The 20,154-nt window shown below is 46.9% G+C and overlaps 1 protein-coding gene across 3 annotated transcripts in view; it reads right to left on the bottom strand.

The window, feature by feature from the left end:
- Nucleotides 1-347: 347 nt before the first annotated feature.
- Nucleotides 348-20,154, bottom strand: part of CELF6 (CUGBP Elav-like family member 6) — a 30,407-nt gene continuing 10,600 nt past the window's right edge. The window contains exons 3-13 of one of the 3 annotated variants that reach the window (XM_023255090.2): nt 17,872-17,920; nt 5,109-5,237; nt 4,931-5,010; nt 4,620-4,763; nt 4,364-4,496; nt 4,132-4,281; nt 3,892-3,954; nt 3,553-3,630; nt 3,323-3,466; nt 2,528-2,683; nt 348-1,669 (exon numbers count right to left, since the gene is read on the bottom strand). In XM_023255090.2, the coding sequence (XP_023110858.1) occupies nt 2,556-2,683; nt 3,323-3,466; nt 3,553-3,630; nt 3,892-3,954; nt 4,132-4,281; nt 4,364-4,496; nt 4,620-4,763; nt 4,931-5,010; nt 5,109-5,237; nt 17,872-17,920 (1,098 nt within the window). In that variant the 3' untranslated portion in view covers nt 348-1,669; nt 2,528-2,555. Of the gene's footprint in view, nt 1,670-2,527; nt 2,684-3,322; nt 3,467-3,552; nt 3,634-3,891; nt 3,955-4,131; nt 4,282-4,363; nt 4,497-4,619; nt 4,764-4,930; nt 5,011-5,108; nt 5,238-17,871; nt 17,921-20,154 lie in introns of all 3 variants that reach the window. The other 2 variants (XM_023255089.2, XM_023255088.2) reach the window with 2 other exon arrangements.

Here is a 20,154-nt window from a genome sequence, read left to right as displayed (position 1 = left end):
TCCAAAAATGAGTCAAAGACAGAGGAACAGGTGGGAACAAGTTTTCTTAGATTCTGTTATGAAGGAGGAACCCTCCAACCCCACCCCCCCCAATACCCTTTCCTGTCTGATGTAATATCAGATCAGAGGCCTCCAGCCTCAGCCACATCTGGGGATCAGAGGGCCCACCACACGGCTGGGGCCCCAGACCAGTTTGTCCCATGTCTATGAGGTGGAGGGGAAATGATCCTCCTGGGAAAAATATGTGCAAGGCCCTGCAGGCCCAGGACAGGCTGACCAAGGCAAGGTGAATCATGGTGTTCTAGGCTGAATCTTTTGCCCATCTCACAGAAGCAGGCAGAAAGCACCACCGTTGATCAGCTTTATATGGCACCCACTGAATACAACAGATAGACAAAGACAGACAGACAGAGCACACACCACTTCTAAGCTGAACACTGCTCACCATCTAGAAGCACCTTGGATAAGCACATGTGAGACACTCTTGCATAGGAAAGATGTACTTTTTAAAGGAATGAAGAAGTATTTTGGCAAAACATCTACTTCCCTCCCAGGTCCTGGGTAAAGAGGGACCTCTAAATTCTGAAGCTTCTACATATTGAAAATTATCCCCTTCTCAATGGCAGTATATACAGTAGCAAACCTTCCAAGTCTGTTGTCACAGCCCTCTACATATATCCTGAACCTACTTTACAGGTGGGCAAACATAGACTTGGAGACAGAAGGTGGCCTGGAACAAGGGGACACTGGGGCTGACTTAAGGTGAGGGGAAACAGGAGGTGTCTCGGCTCAGCCAAAGGCAGGGCCTCTGTCTATCTGGATGGGGAAGGGAAAGGCTGGGGTGGTTAAAACTCCCTCTCTTCCTGTCTGGGGAAGCAGTGGTTCCACAGGAAAGGCCTTCAAGAAGGACACTCCTGCTGGCTAGAGGGCCTCTCAGGGTGGCAAAGGCCAGGACAGGCCAGAGCTCCTCCTGGAGCTCTTCAGAGATGCTCTCTGAGTTTGGGGATTATGGGTTCCCTGCTTCTATAACTCTTTTTGTTACCTGCATGGGAGCTAGACCTTAAGTCCTTGATTATTTTAAAAAGGCAAGGTGGGGGGGGGGGTTTAAGAGGGAATGAGACACAGAACAATCTTTCCACAGCCTCCCTCTGCCTGGGCTGAGGCTTTCAAGGGTCTCCTTCACCCTGTCTCCTAGGGATATTTAAAGGCAGCTTGTATGAGACTCTATACTGTCTTTTTGTTTCTCTTGTGTTTTTTTCTTTTGTTTTGTTTTTGTTTTTTTTTTTTTTGTTTCTTTGTTTTAATTTATATAGATATATATATTCTTTAAAAAAAAGCAATAGTCCTTTGGTCCCTAAACTCTAAGGAATGATATGATTTTGAAAGAAGTAAATCTGGGCTTCCCTTGCGGAGAAGCCCTTGGCACCCCCAAGGCCCTCTGCTGGTTCCCCTAGACAGTCAATCCTCAGCCAGCCCCAGCTGCCTTGCCAGCCTGTGCTCTATGCCACAGGCACAGGACAACCCACTTGATGAAAACAATCCTTAACGTGGCCTGAGCCCCAGGCGCCAGCCTTGGGTCCGATCCACCTCCATCCATGGCTGCTCCTTCGGGAAGGGCTGCTCAAGCATTTCTGTGCTTTTCCTTTCCTTTCTTCTCACTCTTCAGTTTCTGTCGTTGGGTATTTGTTGATAAGGAGAGAGGAAAAAGAAAATATAAAGAGGCAAAAATCACTCTGGAGGGCAAGACAGGAGGGAGCCGCCTGCCCCAGCAGTGACGTCTCAGGTGAGTGAGTGGACCTCTTTTCCCAGGGGTAGAGCTGCCGCAGGCTCAAGGCAGCAGCCTGATCCACTGAAGTGCCCTTGGGTCCTCCTGGGAAGATGACTTCAGCCCCACACCCTCTCCAAAGAGCTCCCTGGGATAGCGCAAGTGAGGCAGGGCCACATGGACCTTCTGAGACAGCAAGTCTCTGGAAGGCACAGGCAGCTGGCCCTGCCAGAAACCTAAGGGGCTTGTCATCTCTCTCCCCATCACCCACCAGGCCCTGTGGATCCTGCTTCTTTAGCTTATCTGCTTCTCTCCTCATCTCCATGTTCTCTGCCATTATCCCAGGCCCCTGCATCTTATCCCTTCTTTGCTTAACTCCCCAGTGTCCAGACTTGTGACCCTTCACAACTTTTCTAGTCTCATCCTCCAACTGCCCTGCCCTCCCCACATACAACTTCTCTACTCCCATGGCCCCCTGTGGCTCTCCCTGCAGTAGAACTACTAATGGTAGTTCTACTAATCTAATGGTTAGATCTTGCCATAACTGTCTCTCCCAGACTATGGAGACAGGAAGTTGTCTAATTCATCTCCATCCTTGGAGAAACATCAAAGTCTCCAGCTGAGGATTCCTCCTTCGCTTCTGGCTCTTCTCTCCCAGACTCTTTCAGAGGAGGGTGCTCCTGACATCTCAAAAGGAACATCAAAGCGGACAGGGCCTCCATCACTCAGGCCCCATCTGCCTGGGGTCCACCAAGGACTCACCTTTCTGTGGCTGGTCAGTGAGAGAAGATCAGTAAGGCCGATTGGCATCCTTGGGCCTCTTTAGCTGGACTTTGAGCCTCTTCATGCCAATTTGAAAGCCATTCATGGCCTGAATAGCTGTCTGGGCACTGGTTGGATTGTCAAAGCTAACAAACCCTGGGGAGCGGGAGCGGGGGCGTGGGCAGAGAGGTCAGCTGGGAACTCTGCCTGGCAGGGTCCCTTCTCTCTGACAAGCCCCGTCTGTCCCTGTCCCCTCCGGCCAGTCCCATCAAAACATATACCCCCCACCCTCCATTGTTTGCATGTGCTTATGCACACATGGATACACACTCATACTTACATAGGCAAGTGGCCTAAGTTTCCTAAAGGTATAATTCTTGGAAGGACAGGAAGAAATTCTGAGTGTGTTGGCAATGGGGAGTGTGCGGCTTGGGGGATTTCCTTGTCTTTCCCTGACATGGGTTAATTCTCTGCCTCTACCGCTCCCATTCTAGTCCTCTAAACTGTAGCTGGGGCTGGAGGGGATCTCTGGCCCCAGACTATATTCTTCCTGCCCTGCTAGACTCTAAAGCCTGACCTGGTCGAACATCTTCCAGACACCTGACTTTCTCAGGTGAACCTGAAATGGCCTTGTTCCAGTCTGAGCTTACTACTGTGAGGCTTACTGGTATGTGAGCCTGCTTTTGTGCCATATGATTCTCTGGGAGTCATTGACTTATGGAGGGATAAGCCTAGGGTCTGCACTGAATCTCGAAGTTATGAGTGGGAGAGGCCCATGGATGGGGCTCAGCTCACCGAAACATTTGCTCTGGTTGGTGGCTCGGTCCACAAAGACTTTGGCAGAGACAACAGCTCCAAAGGGCAGGAATGTTTGTATGAGTTCTGCATCACCAAACTCCTGAGGCAGGTGATAGATGAAGAGGTTACAGCCTTCGGGGCCTGCAGGAACAGCAGCACGCTGGTTCAGGGGAGGGACCCTGAGTCCAGCCCCACCGCACCCTGATCTCCAGCCCCCTGTCTCTCACCTTCTCTTTGCTGCTGGGGCAGGGCTGAAGACTGCTGGGGAAAAGCTGTGCTCACTGGGGCATAAGCCGATGGATAGGCTGCTGGAGACAGAAGTGGGAGTGGGCAGTGACCCCCAGAAGCCATCCCCCAAGCATGGCCCCATCTGCCTGGCCATCTTTGACCAATTCAGCCCAGTACAGGTAACCCTACCTCTAGAGGGGTTGTTCTGGGCCCAGGGATGGGGGGATGGGAGGGTCGACTCCTCAGGAGAGAGCCTCACCCCCGCCCCTCCCCCAAGTTTCCCTATTCCTTTCTGGGGCCCTTCAAACCCCCCCAGGCCGCGTAGCGCCAAGTGAAACCTGCGTAGTGGTGCATCCCAGCGTAGGCCTGCTGCAGGGGGTCAGCCACACCGGGGCTCTGGGCTGGGGAGAGAGGGGAGCGAGGCCCACGGTGAAGGTGGGCGGGTGGGGAGGTGGAGGGATGTTGTGATAGGCAGCAGGGAAGGAGGAGTCCCTTCCCAGGGCGGTTGCTCCCCCCTACCCCCGGCTCCCCGCACCCCACTCCTTTTCCGGGAGATTTGGGCGGAGCGGAGGGCCCACCTGGGTAAGGGGAGAGCCCGTTATTGTAGAGAGTGTCAGAGCCCGGCTGCCCGTTGGTCTGGGGAGTCAGGGGGCCGAATCCATTAACCCCGATGGGTGCTGGCAGACCGGGAAGCGAGCCAGGGCCGCCGCCCGGCGGGGAACTGGCTGCTGGAGGCGAGGAGGTCGGAGAGTCAGGCCACAGCCCTGCGGGGCGGGATCCCAGCCGCCGCCCCGCCCCTGCGCGCAGTACCTGCCGCGGGCAACAGCGGCGCGGCTACCAGGCTGAAGGCCGCCACGTGCTGCATCTGGGCCGCCACTGCGGCCACGGGGCCTAGGCCCGGGCCCTGTGCCGCCGCCAGCAGGGCCGCCTGGTGCTGCAGGATCTTTGGGAGGGAAGAAGGGCGGGTGTGGAGGACCCAGCGGCGGGCAGCTGCCCTGGCTCCCGACCTCCAGCCTGGTCCAGCCGCCCACCCGCCCTTCCGTGACCTCCGGGGCCAGGCACATACCGCGGTGGTGTAGGCTCCACACGCCCCCAGAGGCAGCGGTGCCGGGTGGAAGGCACCCAGCTGGCCCGCCATCTGCTGCATCCGCCGCAGCGCACGCTCCCTGTCCGTGTCCGCCAGCTTGACCACGAGGCTGGACGAGGCTCCCTGGGTAGGGCAGGGGAGGCCGCCGTGACCAGTCCAGACCCCAGCCCCGGCCCTAGGCCAAGCGCTTTGCCCATTAGGCCTTTTGTTGGGGGCACCGATCGCATGTGGGGAGAAGCCCGTCCCCACCCCCACTGGCCTCACCCAGGGCCCCGGGTGCCCGCCCTCACCGCCATGGTCCGGCTGCCATGCAGACTCTGGATAGCTGCCTGAGCTTCCCCCTGACTCCCGAACTTCACAAAGGCACAGCCTGGGGCAGAATAGAAGGATTGGTGGCTCAGGCCACAAGGGCCAAAGGGTCATGCGGCCCAGAATGAGGCAGGAAATCCCAGGGTCAGCTCAAGTCACCTTTACTGGTACCATCAGGGCTCCGCAAGACGGTGCACTCCTCGATATGGCCAAAGGGCTGGAACAGGCGCCTGACGTCCTCCTCACCCTGCTGCTTCCCCAGCATTCCCACAAACAGCTTTCGGTCCTCTGGGGACAAATCCAGGAGTGACCTGGAGACCCTAAGTCCTCTTGGACTCCCCAGAGTAGCCAGAGGAGTTTAAGAAGGTAGTTCACCACGGCCCAGCACTGGGAAGAGGTATAGGGAGTGAGAATGCCCTGGGGCTACAAGGTTGGGTTTCTTCCAGGGGAAGGATGATCTATAGACAGATCTAGAGGAAAAGAACTTAACCCAAATGCACCATGAAAACTCAGGTCGTGAGAAAAAACAAGAAAGACTGCTTGCTGCTCTTGTGGAAAGTGATTTGGTTGATCTCTTTGGTTTGGTAGAGCCCTATATACATCTTTTATATGTTTGGCCTTTCTGTTGTTAGAGTCCAAGAAAGGCTATTTTGGACCATTTCAGCCTTATTCAGGGAGGGGATCCTCAAAGAAGGCCTTTGTATTCAGACTGGATTCGGAGAAGAGAAGTTCACCTTTGCTAGTCAGCCTGATGGCAGTGCTATCAATGCCCCTTCCTGTGCAAACCAGGGAGGGTTCTGGGCAAAAAACAAAAAACAAAACAAAACAAAAACAGCACAGAAAACCTTTGTCTCATTGTACTACCTCATCCCCAGATATTGAACACTGGAATGATGAATCTCCAAGTCTAGCACCAAACTCAACTCGGGTGCCCAAAGGTTGAAAGAGAGCAGGAAGCTTGGGTTCCTGAGCCTCCAACATTAGCATTTCCCCCCCTACACTTGCCAAACCCTTGACCCCTTTCCTTAACTCCCAGCTCAACCAACTTATTCCCTCGTTGAGCTTCCAAAGCCCTCATTGAGCCCCACTGCCTCCTTTCTGCCTTCCCTGATTCTCTTGCCCTGATCCTTCCTCAGGTGTCCATGCTAAGAAGAACAGTTCTTTCTGCCTGTAGAACTTGGATGACCACCTGAGAACAAGTCATATCCCTCCCTGTCTTCACTCTTCCTCTGGGAGTAGAGATGCCAGGAAAGGGACTGCAAACTTTGCGTGTGTTCCTTGGAGCTGGGGCTGGAAACCAGGGCTCATCTGCACATCTAGCAAGTCAGGTCTCAGCAGCACCGTCCAGGAGCCCAGGATAGAGGGGCCCAGCCCACAAGGCCTACTGTCAAAGCCCTGTCCTTTCTGCACCAACAAAAATCTCTGCAGTAGGATGCGGCTTCATGTAGGCAACATACATTGACAGAGAAGGAATGGGTGAGATTCTGCCTTCAGGCTTCACCTTCAGATCCTAGAGCCCAAGAAAACCCATCCCACACTCCTTTACTCCTTGACAAGTTTGGCTAGGCCACTGGGGATCCCTGGGTCCTGAGTGCAAGGGAGACAATGCTGGTGAGAGTCATAGACTGAAGCCTGGGTGGCAATGAAAAGGAAGAATAGACTCCCTGAAGTTAGCAGTGGAGTGAATCTCCAGCAGGGTTATCTGTGTGTCCACATTTTACCTGGATGGTGTGGGGTTCAGCCTAGGCTATCCTGGGAGTCTAAGGGGTCTATCAATTCTGTGTCTGTGTAGAGGGTGGGGGCTGTGGTTTACATGGGACAGGCAGAGCATGTTTCAGCAGAATCCTGCCCCCTCTCCAGAGGGTTGCTGCCCATTGATCCCAAGGGGGAAGGGATATACAGTGTACTGTGGCTGGTATCCTAGAGGAAGCGCTGGCCTTCTGTGGTGAGAGTACAATCTGATGAGTGTGCTTCACTTCTGGGAATGTTAGCCACAGAAGAGTGCTTTTGGAACAGATCACTGGTTTCTTTCTTTTTTTTCTTTTAGAAAAAGCTGTGGAATATGCTGTTCTAACAAAAACATTAGGATGAAGCTCAAAATGTAAGAGACAACTGCTCTGACTGAAACCAAAAAAGTGGGGGTGGGGATGGGGGGGGCTGAAGTTCCTCTTGCTTCATCCTCTAGAACCCCCTAAATGGGACTCCAAGGAAAATCCTTTAAAAACCACTGACCTAAAAGATAACAAACATACGGTGTATGAAGAGGGATCTGAGATCATCCTTTCCAGGAAACCAAGAAGACTAGAAAAGGTCTTTCCTGAATTGCTTGATCAGTCTGCTGGTGGCTTTGCCTTGACGTCGGAAGACAGGCCCTGTTTGCTCAGGGAATCACACCCCAGAAAACTGCGTCATTGTTCTGAGCTGTGATACTAAAGTATGCCCATATGTCTGTCAGAAGTCCAGGGGGCGCTTAGAGAAGATCCTACGACCTCGAGTCCCAAGGCTTAAAGAGGGCTTCATGATGCCCAATTTGTAGTGCAGCTGCATCATTGGGTAGGGCCTACAAGATGGTGATGGCACCTAGGTAAGATGTTATACCACATGGACCAGCATCCAGGTAGCCCTAGGTAGGAAGAGAAAAGTCAAAGCTGAGATGGAGCTCCCAAGACAATAAACAGGATTGTGTAGACAGTGGCCTGATCCTTTATCTGCTCTTCCTCTCGTTGCTCTATTCTGCTGATGGTGGTCAGTTCAAGCTCATGACACAGACCATGAAATTCTCTGATCCTTCTTTTCCAGTGCCAAGTCAAGAATTTCAATTTCCATGAGAGGGCACTGACCCTATGGTTCTGGCCTACTGGGCTCTACAGAATTTGAAATTGAAATGAAGCTGGGGTACAGGCTGGGCTGTTTCACAGGTGTCACTTTGAATCCTGGTATTCCCTTTACCACTTTACGGGGAGCCTGATGATGTTTGACAGGAGGATGATCTAGGTCACAATGACCATGAGTTTCAGGTGATCTTGAAATGGTGGGATAAGTTTCTCAGGGACCTGCCAAAGAGAAGCACAGGCTAGACCTCCTAAGAGTAGCCCAAATTACACAGCCCTGAAGGTTCTGAGGGCTGATTAGTGCCCCCAGAGAGAGATGATGGTGGGAGTTAGCCCAGGTAATTCAATTTCCTCTAGTTCAAACTCTATCAGTTTGGGAAAGCGAGGGTTCTATAAGACATGGGTCAGAAATGTCTGGATAAAATCATCCCATGGGCAGTGGGTGGGGCCCCAGCAAGATGGGAATATCAAGGAAGGAGGCTCAACCTTCCCAGAGTGGAAGGAATTGGAAGATAGCATTAGTGTGGAGTTGAGACAGAATTAGATAGACACACAGTTGAATAGCATTACCACATTCTCTTGTTGTCAACTAAGGTGTACTCCTTGGTCTTCTATCAAATGCTTTTTTGAACCCAGATCAAGTTGTTTGGGCCCAGAGGCCCTTCTCCTTAAAGCTGCCTTGTGTAGCTGGCTATACAGGTCAGGGATTCTAATGCAGCAAGTGATGGGCTTTGAGAACCCAGAGTCAGAGTCAGTCCACTCCCTCTTCCTCAAGAAAGGCACCAAGATGCTGTTCAAGAAAGGAGGCTCTGCCTCAAGTTGGCCCAGAGGAATTCCTCAAGGGCCCAAGCTTCTGGCTTCTAGGCCTCTCACACCCACTCACCTTCCTGTTGGTGGGATGTCATGATTGTAGGAACTGTGTAGGAACAAGGTTACAGCATTAAACCACCAAATATATCTTAAAATATATATTAAACCACCAAATACATCTTTAAAATACTGGTTCATCTTTCAGTCCAAATTCCAACCCCAGGGGTCTTGCTGGTGGCAGCATTTGGAGCATAGCCTCTCTCCCCTGATGTTCTTAGTGATGACTCCAGCACAAGGAGCCAAGAAAGCCCGGGATGGTCAGTGAAGACTCAGGGTAAACCAGAGTCTTCTGGCCCAACCTTATAAACATCAAGAAGAGCTTTAATTCCACAAATGTTAGAACTAATAAACAAATTCAGCAAGTTGCAGAATACAAAATCAACACAGAATCAGTTGTGTTTTTATACACTAGCAACGAACAATCCAAAAAGAAAATTAAGAAAACAGTTCCATTTATAGTAGCATCAAAAAGAATAAAATACTTAGGAATAAACTTAAACAAGGAGGAAAAAGACTTGTCTCCTGAAAACTACAAAATATTGCTGAAAAATTTAAGAAGACACAAATAAATGGAAGACATCTTGTGTTCATGGATTGAAAGACTTAATATTGCTAGATGTCACCACTACCCAAAGAGATCTGCAGATTTAATGTAATTTCTATTAAAGTACCAATGGTATTTTTTTGCAGAAATAGAGAAATCCATCCTAAAATTCATATGAAATCTCAAGAAACCTTGAACAGTCAAGACAATCTCAAAAAAGAAGAAAGTTTGAGATCTCACACTTTCTGATTTCAAACTTATTACAAAGCTACAGTAATCAAGCAGCGTGACACTGGCATAAAGACACGCAGACCAATGGAATAGAATAGAGGCCAGAAATAAGTCCTCACATATATGGTCAAATGATTTTTGACAAGAGTGCCAGTCTTTTCAACAAATAGTGTTGAGAAAAGTGGATATATACATGCAAAAGAATGACATTGGACCCTTACTTTCACCGTATACAAAAATTAACTGAAAATGAATCAAAGACCTAAGCATGAGTGCTATAAGTATGACACTGTTAGAAGAAATCAGGGGAAAAGCTTCATGACCTTGCATTTGGCAATGGTTTCTTAGATATGACACCACACACACAGGCAACAAAAGTAAGAATAGATAAACTGAACCACATCAGAATTAAAAACCTCTGTGCATCAAAGTACACACTCAGAGCTACAGAGTAGGAGAAAATATTTGCAAGTCATATATCTGATAAGGGGTTAATATCCAGAATAAGAGCTCCTACAACTCAACAACAACAAAAAACAAATGATCCTATTAAAAAATAAGCAAAGGGGCTCAGTTGGTTGGGCATCCGACTTCAGTTTGGGTCATGAGTTTGAGTCCCATGTGGGCTCTGTGCTGACAGCTCAGTGTCTGAATTTGGCTCAGGTCATGATCTTGCAGTTTGTGGGTTCGGGCCTGTGTCAGGCTCTGTTCTGGCAGCTTGGAGCCTGGAGCCTGCTTCAGATTCTTTGTCTCTCTGCCCCTCCCCCACTCACGCTGTTTCTCTCTCTCTCTCTCTCTCTCTCTCTCTCTCTCTCTCGCTCTCTCAAAAATAAATAAACTTTTTAAAAAAGTGAGCAAAGGGCTTAAATAAGCTTTTCTCCAAAGAAGATATACAAATGGCCAGTGAGCATATACAAAAATGCTCAACACAACTGTAAATCCTTAAAGAAGTAAAAATTAAAGCCATAAACCATATCACCTTACACCTATTAGGATGACTAGTTTTGGGGAGAGGGTTGTTTGATTTTTTTTAATTAATTAATTTATTTTGAGAGAGCAGAGAGAGAGAGAGAGAGAGAGAGAATCCCAAGCAGACTCTGCTCAGCGGGGGGCCCTATGCAGGGCTCAATCCCACAACCCAGAGATCACAACCTGAGCCCATATCAAGAGTCAGCCACTTAACTGCTTAAGCGAGTGAGCCACCCAGGTGTTCCTAGGAGAAGAAGGAGAAGGTGGAGGAGGAGAGGAAGGAGAAAAGGATAAGAAGAAGGGGGGGGAGGAGGAGTGGGAGGAGAAGAAGGAAAAAATAGCAAGTGTTGGAAAGAATGTGGAGAAATTGAAACTGGGGACTTTGTGCACTGTTGGTAGGAATGTAAAATGGCATAGCCACTATGGAAAACAGTATGGCAGCTCCACCCAAAATTTAAAATAGGATTACCATATGATCCAGCAATACCAGTTTTGAGTGTTATATCAAAAAGAATTGAAAACCAAGTCTCAGAGAGATATTTGTACACTTATGTTCATAGTAGCATTATCCACAAGAGCTAAACATGGAAGTAATCCAAATATCTATCAGCCAATGAATGGATAAAGAAAGTGTGGTGTATATACATGTATATGTGTATACACACACACACACACACAAACACACACACACACACACACTGGAATATTATTCAGCCTTTGAAAGGAAGGGATATCTGACATATGCTACAACATGGATGAACCTTGAAGACATGATGCTAAGTGAAATAGGCCAGCCACAAAAAGACAAATACTGTATGATTTCAGTTAAATGAGATATCTAGAGAAGTCAAATTCATAGAAACAGAAAGTAGAGGATGGTTACAGGGGCTGGAGGGAGTTACTTAATGGGTACAGATTTGGGGTTTTATAAGATGAAGAAATTCTGGAGATGGGTTGCACAACAATGTGAATATACTTAATACAAGTGAACTGTACACTTAAAAATTGTAAAGGTGAATATAAAAGTGGTAAAGGTGATAAAGTTTATGTTATGTCTATTTTACTATAATTTTTAAAAATGAAGAAGGGGCTGGGAAAATAAAATAAGATAAAAAAAACAGAGAGGAACGCAAACCACAAGGGACTCCTAGCTACAGAGAACAAACTGAGGGAGGGGCGCCTGGGTGGCTCAGTTGGTTGAGCCACCAACTTCGGCTCAGGTCATGATCTCACGGTCTGTGAGTTCGAGCCCCGCGTCGGGCTCTGTGCTGGAGCCTGCTTCGGATTCTGTGCCTCCCTTTCTCTCTGCCCCTCCCCCATTCATTCTCTCTCTCTCTCTCTCTCTCTCTCTCTCTCTCTCTCTCTCTCTCTGTCAAAAATAAATAAACATTAAAAAAATTTTTTAAAACCCTGAGGGTTGATGGAGGGAGGTGGGGGGGGGGGATGGCCTAGATGAGTGATGGGTGATGGACATTAACGAGGGCATTTGTGTTGAGCACTGGGTATTCCATGTAAGTGATGAATCACTAAATTCGACTCCTGAAACCAATATACACTATATGTTAACTAACTTGAATTTAAATAAAATCTTGGAAGAAAAAAGATGAAGAAGGGCTCTAAGGAGGGCTGAAAAATAGGCACATAGACCAAGAAAGAACAGAGACTCTGTTGTCCCTTAATCCTGATCCAGAAGAACCACACAGTGAGGTAGAAAGGTAGACCAAGCCTGAGAGTCCAGGTTCCTCTGAGAGAGAAGAATCTCAGGATCCAGACTGTATTTTCCTTTTCAGGCTGTATACCTATACCTGAAGGGCTCGTCAGCGCTGTTCAGCCATTGCCATGACCTAAAAGTGTTAACAATCAGCTTTGGGTGATCTGTTCTGAGTCAAGCTTAAGGAGAGCACCTCCTTTTACCTTCAGAGGTAGAATTAATGTTAGGAAGTGAAACATTGACTTGAATAGTCTTAAGCACTATTGTGAATCTTATCCAGTCAGGTCTTCACTGGAAGAATGCCTTTGAGAATTAAGTAAGTATAAGGATCAAAGACAAATATGAGTGTCAGGTGACCAACTGAACAGTTGTTGCTAAGGTGTATATGTGACTTAGGTCAGAGGCTATGTCCCAGTATTATGCAATTCTGAACATTCTAGCTCAATACTTTAACTCAAAGTTCAGTTGTAAAACACTGAATAAAAGAGAATCCTGGATAAAATTAGAAAAATGTGGCCCACCTAGTTAGATAATTATATATACAGTATTTTGTATTCCAAATCCAAATCCAAACAAACCTGTGCAAATACAGGCAGAAATTACTTAATTAATTATAGGATGGTGATAGGAGGGTTGATATGATAACAGATCATTGGCCTTTTCAGTTCACCAAACTTCAAGATTAAAAAAAGAGATGCCTTACTTCAGAGAGCATTTAAGATTTCAAAGTTTCAAAAAACTAAAGTGGAAAGAGTGCATGGATTGATTACTTAACCTATATCTGTACCTCGGGCATCCTGGATACATGAATATTTTCTAGGTTAAAAACAAAAAAACAAAAAAACAAAAACCTAAGTTGGAGAATGGGACAAGCAAAGTAATCACTATTATGCTTTATGAATTTATTGATTTTGTTATAAAATTTGAAAGAGATGAAAAAATATACAAGAGTTCAATGATTTTGAAGATTTTGCCTTAGGACTAAAAAATACTTTTCCTGTAAGATTGGTACTTACAACTTAACTTATTTTTTGTGCCTCCATAGCAGAGATAATGTAAGTTAGAAAAAATAAACTACAGTCTCTATGCTGAACAGCAAATAAAATAGACTTAGGAACCGTTAACTAACCTTATTGTGGTAACCATTTTGCAATATATACCTGTATCAAATAATCACATTGCATATCTTCAACTTATATATGTTGTATGTCAATAATGTCTGAATAAAGCTCAAAAAATAGGAAACAAAATAGACTTATTTAGTTACCATTGTATGAAGGGTTTGGGGATCTCTAGCTCTGACCTCATGTAATTTGAAGTTAACATTTTGAAACACACGAACCTTGAGTTTTTGCCCCGGCACACATTTTAATGTTCACATTCAAACAAATCCAAATGCCAAGGAGAACATTTTCTGGCACTATGTTTGTTTTATATACAAGTGGGTGCCTTAAGTATAATTAGGATATTATTTTGTTTTGGAAAATTAGGTGCATTTTCCTTTAAGAGTACCACTCGACGCCACAGGATGTAAAATATAGGCATGGGGTGCGGAGTACATAAACTGCGCGGAACTTAGCTGCACAAGTTATGGGAAAAGCCTGAGATACATTCAAAGGCTCCTATAACATAGTCCACGACCACCTGGATGCCCATTTGACACTCTGAGTACCATCAAGGCTGCAGAGGATGATCATGGAAGAAGAGGGCCTCCAGCACCTTCTATCAGGCAGATCCTGTTGTGTTGCTACTATTACTGCATTGTAAGCATTGAACATACAAATGTTACCAATAACTTCTAAAAGTACTACGACATAGTGTGTTTAAAACATAGGTTACTTCAACCACAAACCTCATGTCTATTGATTAAAAATAGAAATACTACGCAGTTGCACTGGCATCAAAATTCAAAGGAGAATGTAAAGTAACTATTTTCATCAAAAAGCTCACGTGTGCACAATAGATTACTCCTATATGCAGATGGGAAGAAATGGAAGTCTTTGGGCAAAAGAAGTAAAACTAACAGGTTTGGCGGGGTTCTCACAGTGCTGGCCAATTTTTAAAAATTGAATTAGTTGGTGGGGCACCTGGGCAGCTCAGTTGGCTAAGTGTCCGACTTCGGCCCAGGTCATGATCTTGAGGTTTGTGAGTTCAAGCCCCGCATTGGGCTCTGTCCTGGAGCCTGCTTTGGATTCTGGGTTTCCTCTCCCCTCCCCCACCAGTGCTCTGTCTCTCTCTATCAAAAATAAATAAACGTAAACAAAATTTAAGAAAAAAAATTGAATTAGTTGGGACGCCTGGGTGGCTCAGTTGGTTAAGCGTTCGACTCTTGATTTTGGCTCAGGTTATGATCTCAGGATTTGTGAGATCAAGCCCCTGGTCCAGGCTCTGCGCTGACAACAGGGAGCCTGCTTGGGATTCTCTCTCTCCCTCTCTCTCTCTCTCTCTCTGCCCCTCCCCTGCTAATGTTCGTTCACTCTCTTTCAAAATAAATAAATAAACTTTAAAAATTGAATTAGTTGCCGATATTTAATACAATTAAAATGTAAATTGTAATTCAGTCATGACAGTCTCATCCATTTAAAGTTACCTACCTGGTTCCTGTAGCATTTGAGTTGGTGACCCCTGTTTTATGAGGGGAAAATCTAACACTTCCTTCCAGAAGAAAATGGTGGAATTTTGGAAGATTATACTATTTGCTTTGATACCCTCTAGATTATGTCTGCATTGATATCAGTATTCTTAAAAGATATAGAAATCACTATTAATCAACTAAACTAAGGGATTTAATTTTGGGAATAATAAAAAATGGAAACTTATAGGCTTAAATATATCAGGACAGGTGTGACCATTAACTCTGAAGTTTTTCTCAGATAATTTTTTAATTTATTATTTTTTAAATTTTTTTAACATTTATTTATTTTTGAGACAGAGACAGAGCATGACTGGGGGAGGATCAGAGAGTCAGGGAGACACAGAATCTGAAACAGGCTCCAGGCTCTGAGCTGTGAGCACAGAGCCCAACGCGGGGCTCGAACTCACAGACTGCGAGATCATGACCTGAGCCAAAGTTGGCCCCTTAACCGACTGAGCCACCCAGGCGCCCCATAATTTTTTTAATTTAAATTCAAGTTAGTTAACATACAGTGTAGTCTTGGCTTCAGAAGTAGATCCCAGTGATTCATCTCTTACATATGTGGTCATCCCAAAATGTGCCCTCCTTAATGCCCATCACCGATTTAACCCACCCCTCCAAGCAATGAACTTTTATAGAATGTTTAAGATCACAGAGATCAGACTTGAATAGGGCAAGCTGTCCCACATTGGTGTCAAATGTTACATTTCAAAAAATCAAACTCTGATACCAGTTCAAGAGTTGAGTCTCTAAAGCATTAGTTTGTGTTACAATTCAGCAGAGAGCTGAACTCATTTTAGAAGCAGTATATAACATTGAAGGAAAGGAACACACTTCAATTAGTAACAAGATTATCTAACACAGATCAGTTTGGTAGTTAAATACTAATAAATTGTAAGGGTCCAACTGTTCTGCAAGACAGTACATATGCCTCCTCTCTCCTGAAAATGTAGCAGGGAGCATTTGGTGACTCTGAGTGGGAGCAGGAAGGAATTGAGAGATTGGGTCATCTAAATCTGCAAGGATTATTCATGAATGCATATGGAGTATATGTGTGCTAAGAGACATCACTTGCCAGGAAATACCTGTGTAACACATAACTACTAAAATTATGAATTCCACTGCCAGGCAGACCTCTTTTCAACTAGATTTGCTTATCCTGCTCTCTCGAGCTGCTCTGAATCTGAACAGGTGTATAGGTGGGCTGCCACAGGTCACAGAATTTGTCAGTGATGTGACACCTGAAAAACCTGTACAAAAGGGGGAGGCAAATGATAAAACTCAGGCTGATGCCACTGAATGGGGCCCAGATGATGAGGAAAGATGGACTACGACAAGCAGAAGCATCATCAGAAGCCTCCTTTGTACAGCTGCCCTCATCTCAACAAGTTGTATTGGACTCTAAACAGCAAGAGTGCCCCCAGCATTGTGAACTTAGTTCCTGAACCAGACTCCAAGTTTCATCATGTTCTGAACTCTGTGCACGCTATTCCCTCTGCGCAAACACTTGCCCCCTCTCACCTCCTTTCTGTATTTGACTACTTCTTGTCTATCCTTGAGATCTCAGCTTGAATATTAATACCTCTAGGAGCCCATCTTGACCTCCCAGACTAAGAAAGGTGCCTCTTGCTATTGTGCTCACAATCCCTCCAGAACTTGAAAGACACTGATCACACTGAATTGTAACCCCCTTGTTCACTATCCCCACATAGCTTCAGACTCAATGAAGCTAGATGTCAGGGCTGTCTTGCTCACAGTTCTATTCCTAATATGGAGTAAGTTACTCAGAAGATGTTGGCTGGATGGTTGAATAAACTCAACATGTCTGCTTCTTAGCTGATTCAGCTACTCTCAACTGGCCTCTGAGCTATGGGACTAGCTAGTGTTTGTGGACAAGACTTAGAAGATAGCCAACAATGGCCAACAATGGTCTTGATGCCTAACAGAGCTTCCCAAAAGGGAGAAATTCTTGGGACAAGTGAACAGATTCTGTATGGAGGCTGGAACTTCTAAAAAACCTGTCTGGAAAGAATGAGGTGGAAAAGGAGGATACACACGTGAAGGGGAGGAGGAAACTTGGAAATATCTCTTCAAGGCAAAGTAGAGGTGATAACATCTTGATCTAAAATTGAGAAGCACAGACCAGAGGTCAGATAATCAAAATAGATGAAGGAATTATTTCATGAAGGAAAGAACTCTACAATGGAAGAAGCTACCAGAGTCCCCTTTAGGTGTAGATGGTGAATAGGAAGTCTGAGATGGTGTGAGAATTAGTTGGAGTCAATAAATGCCTGTCAATTAGGTTCCATTCTCTCCCTGATCGTGGGGAGCTTCTTCCATCTAACAACACCATGACTGATCTTGGATAAGACAGGGAGAGAGTCTTATCTAAGGGAGAGAGTCAGCAGACATCAGGGCTATTGGCAGATATCCTGGAATGATATAAGACCAAAGGGTGAGAAAAACACCAAAGAACTGACACCAGAAGCTAGCATCACTTTTCCAGTATGGAAGCTGGCTGGAATGTAGCTGGTTGTCAGAAAAGCACAGACTCTTTACCCACCCCTGTTCTTAAGGAGCACTGGTCTTTCCAAAGGGCTTCTAAAAAACCTTTGAAGCCTTTCCATGGTCCTCAGCAGAGAGTCAAGTTCCTTACTATGGTTTGCAAAGTCTGTGTTACTAGACTCATCTTTTGCCATAAGTAACCAGATAATTGCAGTGAGGAAATGAGTGGCCTCAATCCAGAGTGGACTGGGTCCTCTCTGATCAGAAGAATATGCAAAAGGAGAATAAGTCCAGTCTGGTTCTTCAAACAAATCTGGAAATTCCATCTGAAAAAAACAGGAATGAACTCTTTCCAGGGCAAGGTGTCAAGAGCTCCCTTCCTCTATCTCCAGCATCTTCTTAGGCTCTTCCTGCTTCTTTTGGGTCTGGGGAATCTAGGACCCCCTCTCTCCTCAGCCTGATCTGGGAAGGCTAAGCTGTTTTTGGTGTCGAGCAACACTGGGCCCCACTTTTCCCCCAACCCAAGGAAGCTCTAGTAACAAACCATAGATAGGACTGACATGAGGAGTAGACCCACCATCCCCTACATGGGTGATACCCTGAGGTTTGTCAGATAGGGAAGTTACCTCCTCGACCCTCACTGGCAGCCGGCTTCACTTGGATCGGACGATTCATCTGAAAGACATTGGACCAACACACCTAGTCAGCATGACTGCCTGATCCTGGCACCCGGCTTCTCCTCCCTTGGATGCCTCAGGATCTAAGCCCTGGCTCCTTTGAACCCTGCACTCCACCACTCTCATGGTGGGCTATAGATTTTCTCCAAGGTTCCTTCCTTAAACTGGGGAATTTAAAAAGTGCTGAAATCTGAAGGGTTGGTGATAAGAAGCTCGGTGGCAAGCCAGGATGGACCATGGTGGTTAAAGAGATTCTGCTTTGGGCTCTGGGCCTGGACTATGTGCGCCTGTCCCTCTGGCTTCTGGACCTCCTTAAAGGTTTTAAGTGAGAGGAGTTGGGTGGGAAGGTGGAATTAAGACTGAAGATTTGTGTTTTGTTCTAAAACTGAGAATATAATTCTATATGTCATTTAGATTAAACAAGCTGGGAATTGGATTCCGCCATTTAATGGTTGTATGACTTCAGTAAAGCCACCCTCTCTCAGATTCAGCTTGTTAGATGGGGGAAAGCCTTCCCAAGCTTCTGTATTACCAAAGTTCCTACAGTCACCCTCTCAGTTCCCTCCCTGGGTCCCCCTTCCCTTGAGGATGTTGGCATTCTCCAGGGCACCATCTTCAGCCCTGCTCATCCCACTGTTCCCGTTCTTCCTGGAGAGTCTCACTCACACCCACAGCCTCAGTTACCATGCTCACAGGGCTGACTCAGAGCTCTGCATCCCCAGCCCACACCTCCCTCCTGAGCCTAAGACCCATATACCCAGCTGTTTGCTGGACAGCCTGACTAAAAAGTCCCACTGGCATCTTCCACTCAACGCACCAGAGCTTATCTTTTTGCCCGGACCTGATCCTTCCAGTCATCCAAGCTAGAAACCTGGAAAGCAGCTTGACTCTTCCCTTTACCCCCTCCCCCGCCAACTAATTTCACCTTCTAATTCAGGGGTTCCCTAATCAAGGGTAGATAAGAATCACCTGGGAACCATAGCAGACTCTCAAGTTAGGGGACTGTATAATTTGTAAAAGCTCCTAGGTGATTTCGACATACACCCCCACACAGTCCCATCCCCCAACCACCCTGAGAGAATTCATGATTGAATCCCCATCTCACCTTCCTCTCATGGGTGTTGTGGGGATCACATGAGATAATGGGGACGCAAAAGGTCTTTGTAAACTGCCAAGAGCTGGGTGCGTAGGAAGTGAGGAATTAATGTTGGGGGCAGACAGCTGAGTGCCGGGAGGAAAGAACAGCGGCCTTCCCGTTCATGGAGGAAGGGGTACTGATGCCCATCTGGCCTGAGAAGGTGATGATCTGACCCCCTCCCTTCAGGAAATGCACTGCTTCTGCACCAATCAGGGCCATTCCATCCTCTACCAATGTGCTCGTTGCCGAGACAACAGGCAGCTTCCTGTTACCATAGCCACAAGTGCTACCCAGTAACCATGGTAACGCCCTGGCAGTCACAGTTGAGCAATTTCCTTTGGATCAAATTTGGGGGTGGGGGAGTGGGGAGGGATTATTTAAAAAAAAAAAAGGAAAGGAAAGGAAAGGAAAGGAAAACAGGCCAAGCCTGAACCAGTGCAATCCCCCTCCCACCCAGGGCTCAGGTTCTTATGTTCTCTGACACACCCACCCGCTGGTGGTGGAGCCCCTGCAGTGTACCAGGTTGAGGGTGGGGGCCGAGACACCGACAGGACTCAGGCTGCAGTCTAGAGGGGATGACAGATCAATCCAAGCAGATCAGGGCGAGCTGGGCAGGTCTGGATTGGCCGGGACCAGGGACCAGGAGGAACGGGAACCGTCCCTGGGCATGGCCACCTGTGATTGTGGAGGAGAGACCAAGAGACAGAGCCATGGAGAGCATAGAAACAAGGAGAGATGAAGAGACACAGGAAGACAGAAACGATGAGAGAAAGAGACAGACCTAGAAAGGGGCAAGGAAAGAGAGAAATATTGGTGGATATGGGAAGGAAACGAAGGGATAAGGGGTCAGGAAGGGGATGCAGGAAAGGCAGGGAGGAGTGTGGCAGGGGAGAATGAAAGAGGGGAAGAAGCCTGGGGTGGGGGGGGGCAGTGAGGGTGAGCAAGACCATCATTATTTTATTAGTTCTTAAATAGATCCTGAGAATTTCTCTCTGGAACCTAGAGTGACAAGCACATGTGACAGCAGTGGTTTCCATGGCAGCTGCCTCCCCGGCTGGGTTTCTGGAGAGATGGAGCTCATCAGTGCTCTGGGG

Source organism: Felis catus, chromosome B3, assembly GCF_018350175.1.
Source record: "Felis catus isolate Fca126 chromosome B3, F.catus_Fca126_mat1.0, whole genome shotgun sequence".
Taxonomy (NCBI): domain Eukaryota; kingdom Metazoa; phylum Chordata; class Mammalia; order Carnivora; family Felidae; genus Felis; species Felis catus.
This window is presented reverse-complemented; position numbering and strand designations above follow the sequence as displayed.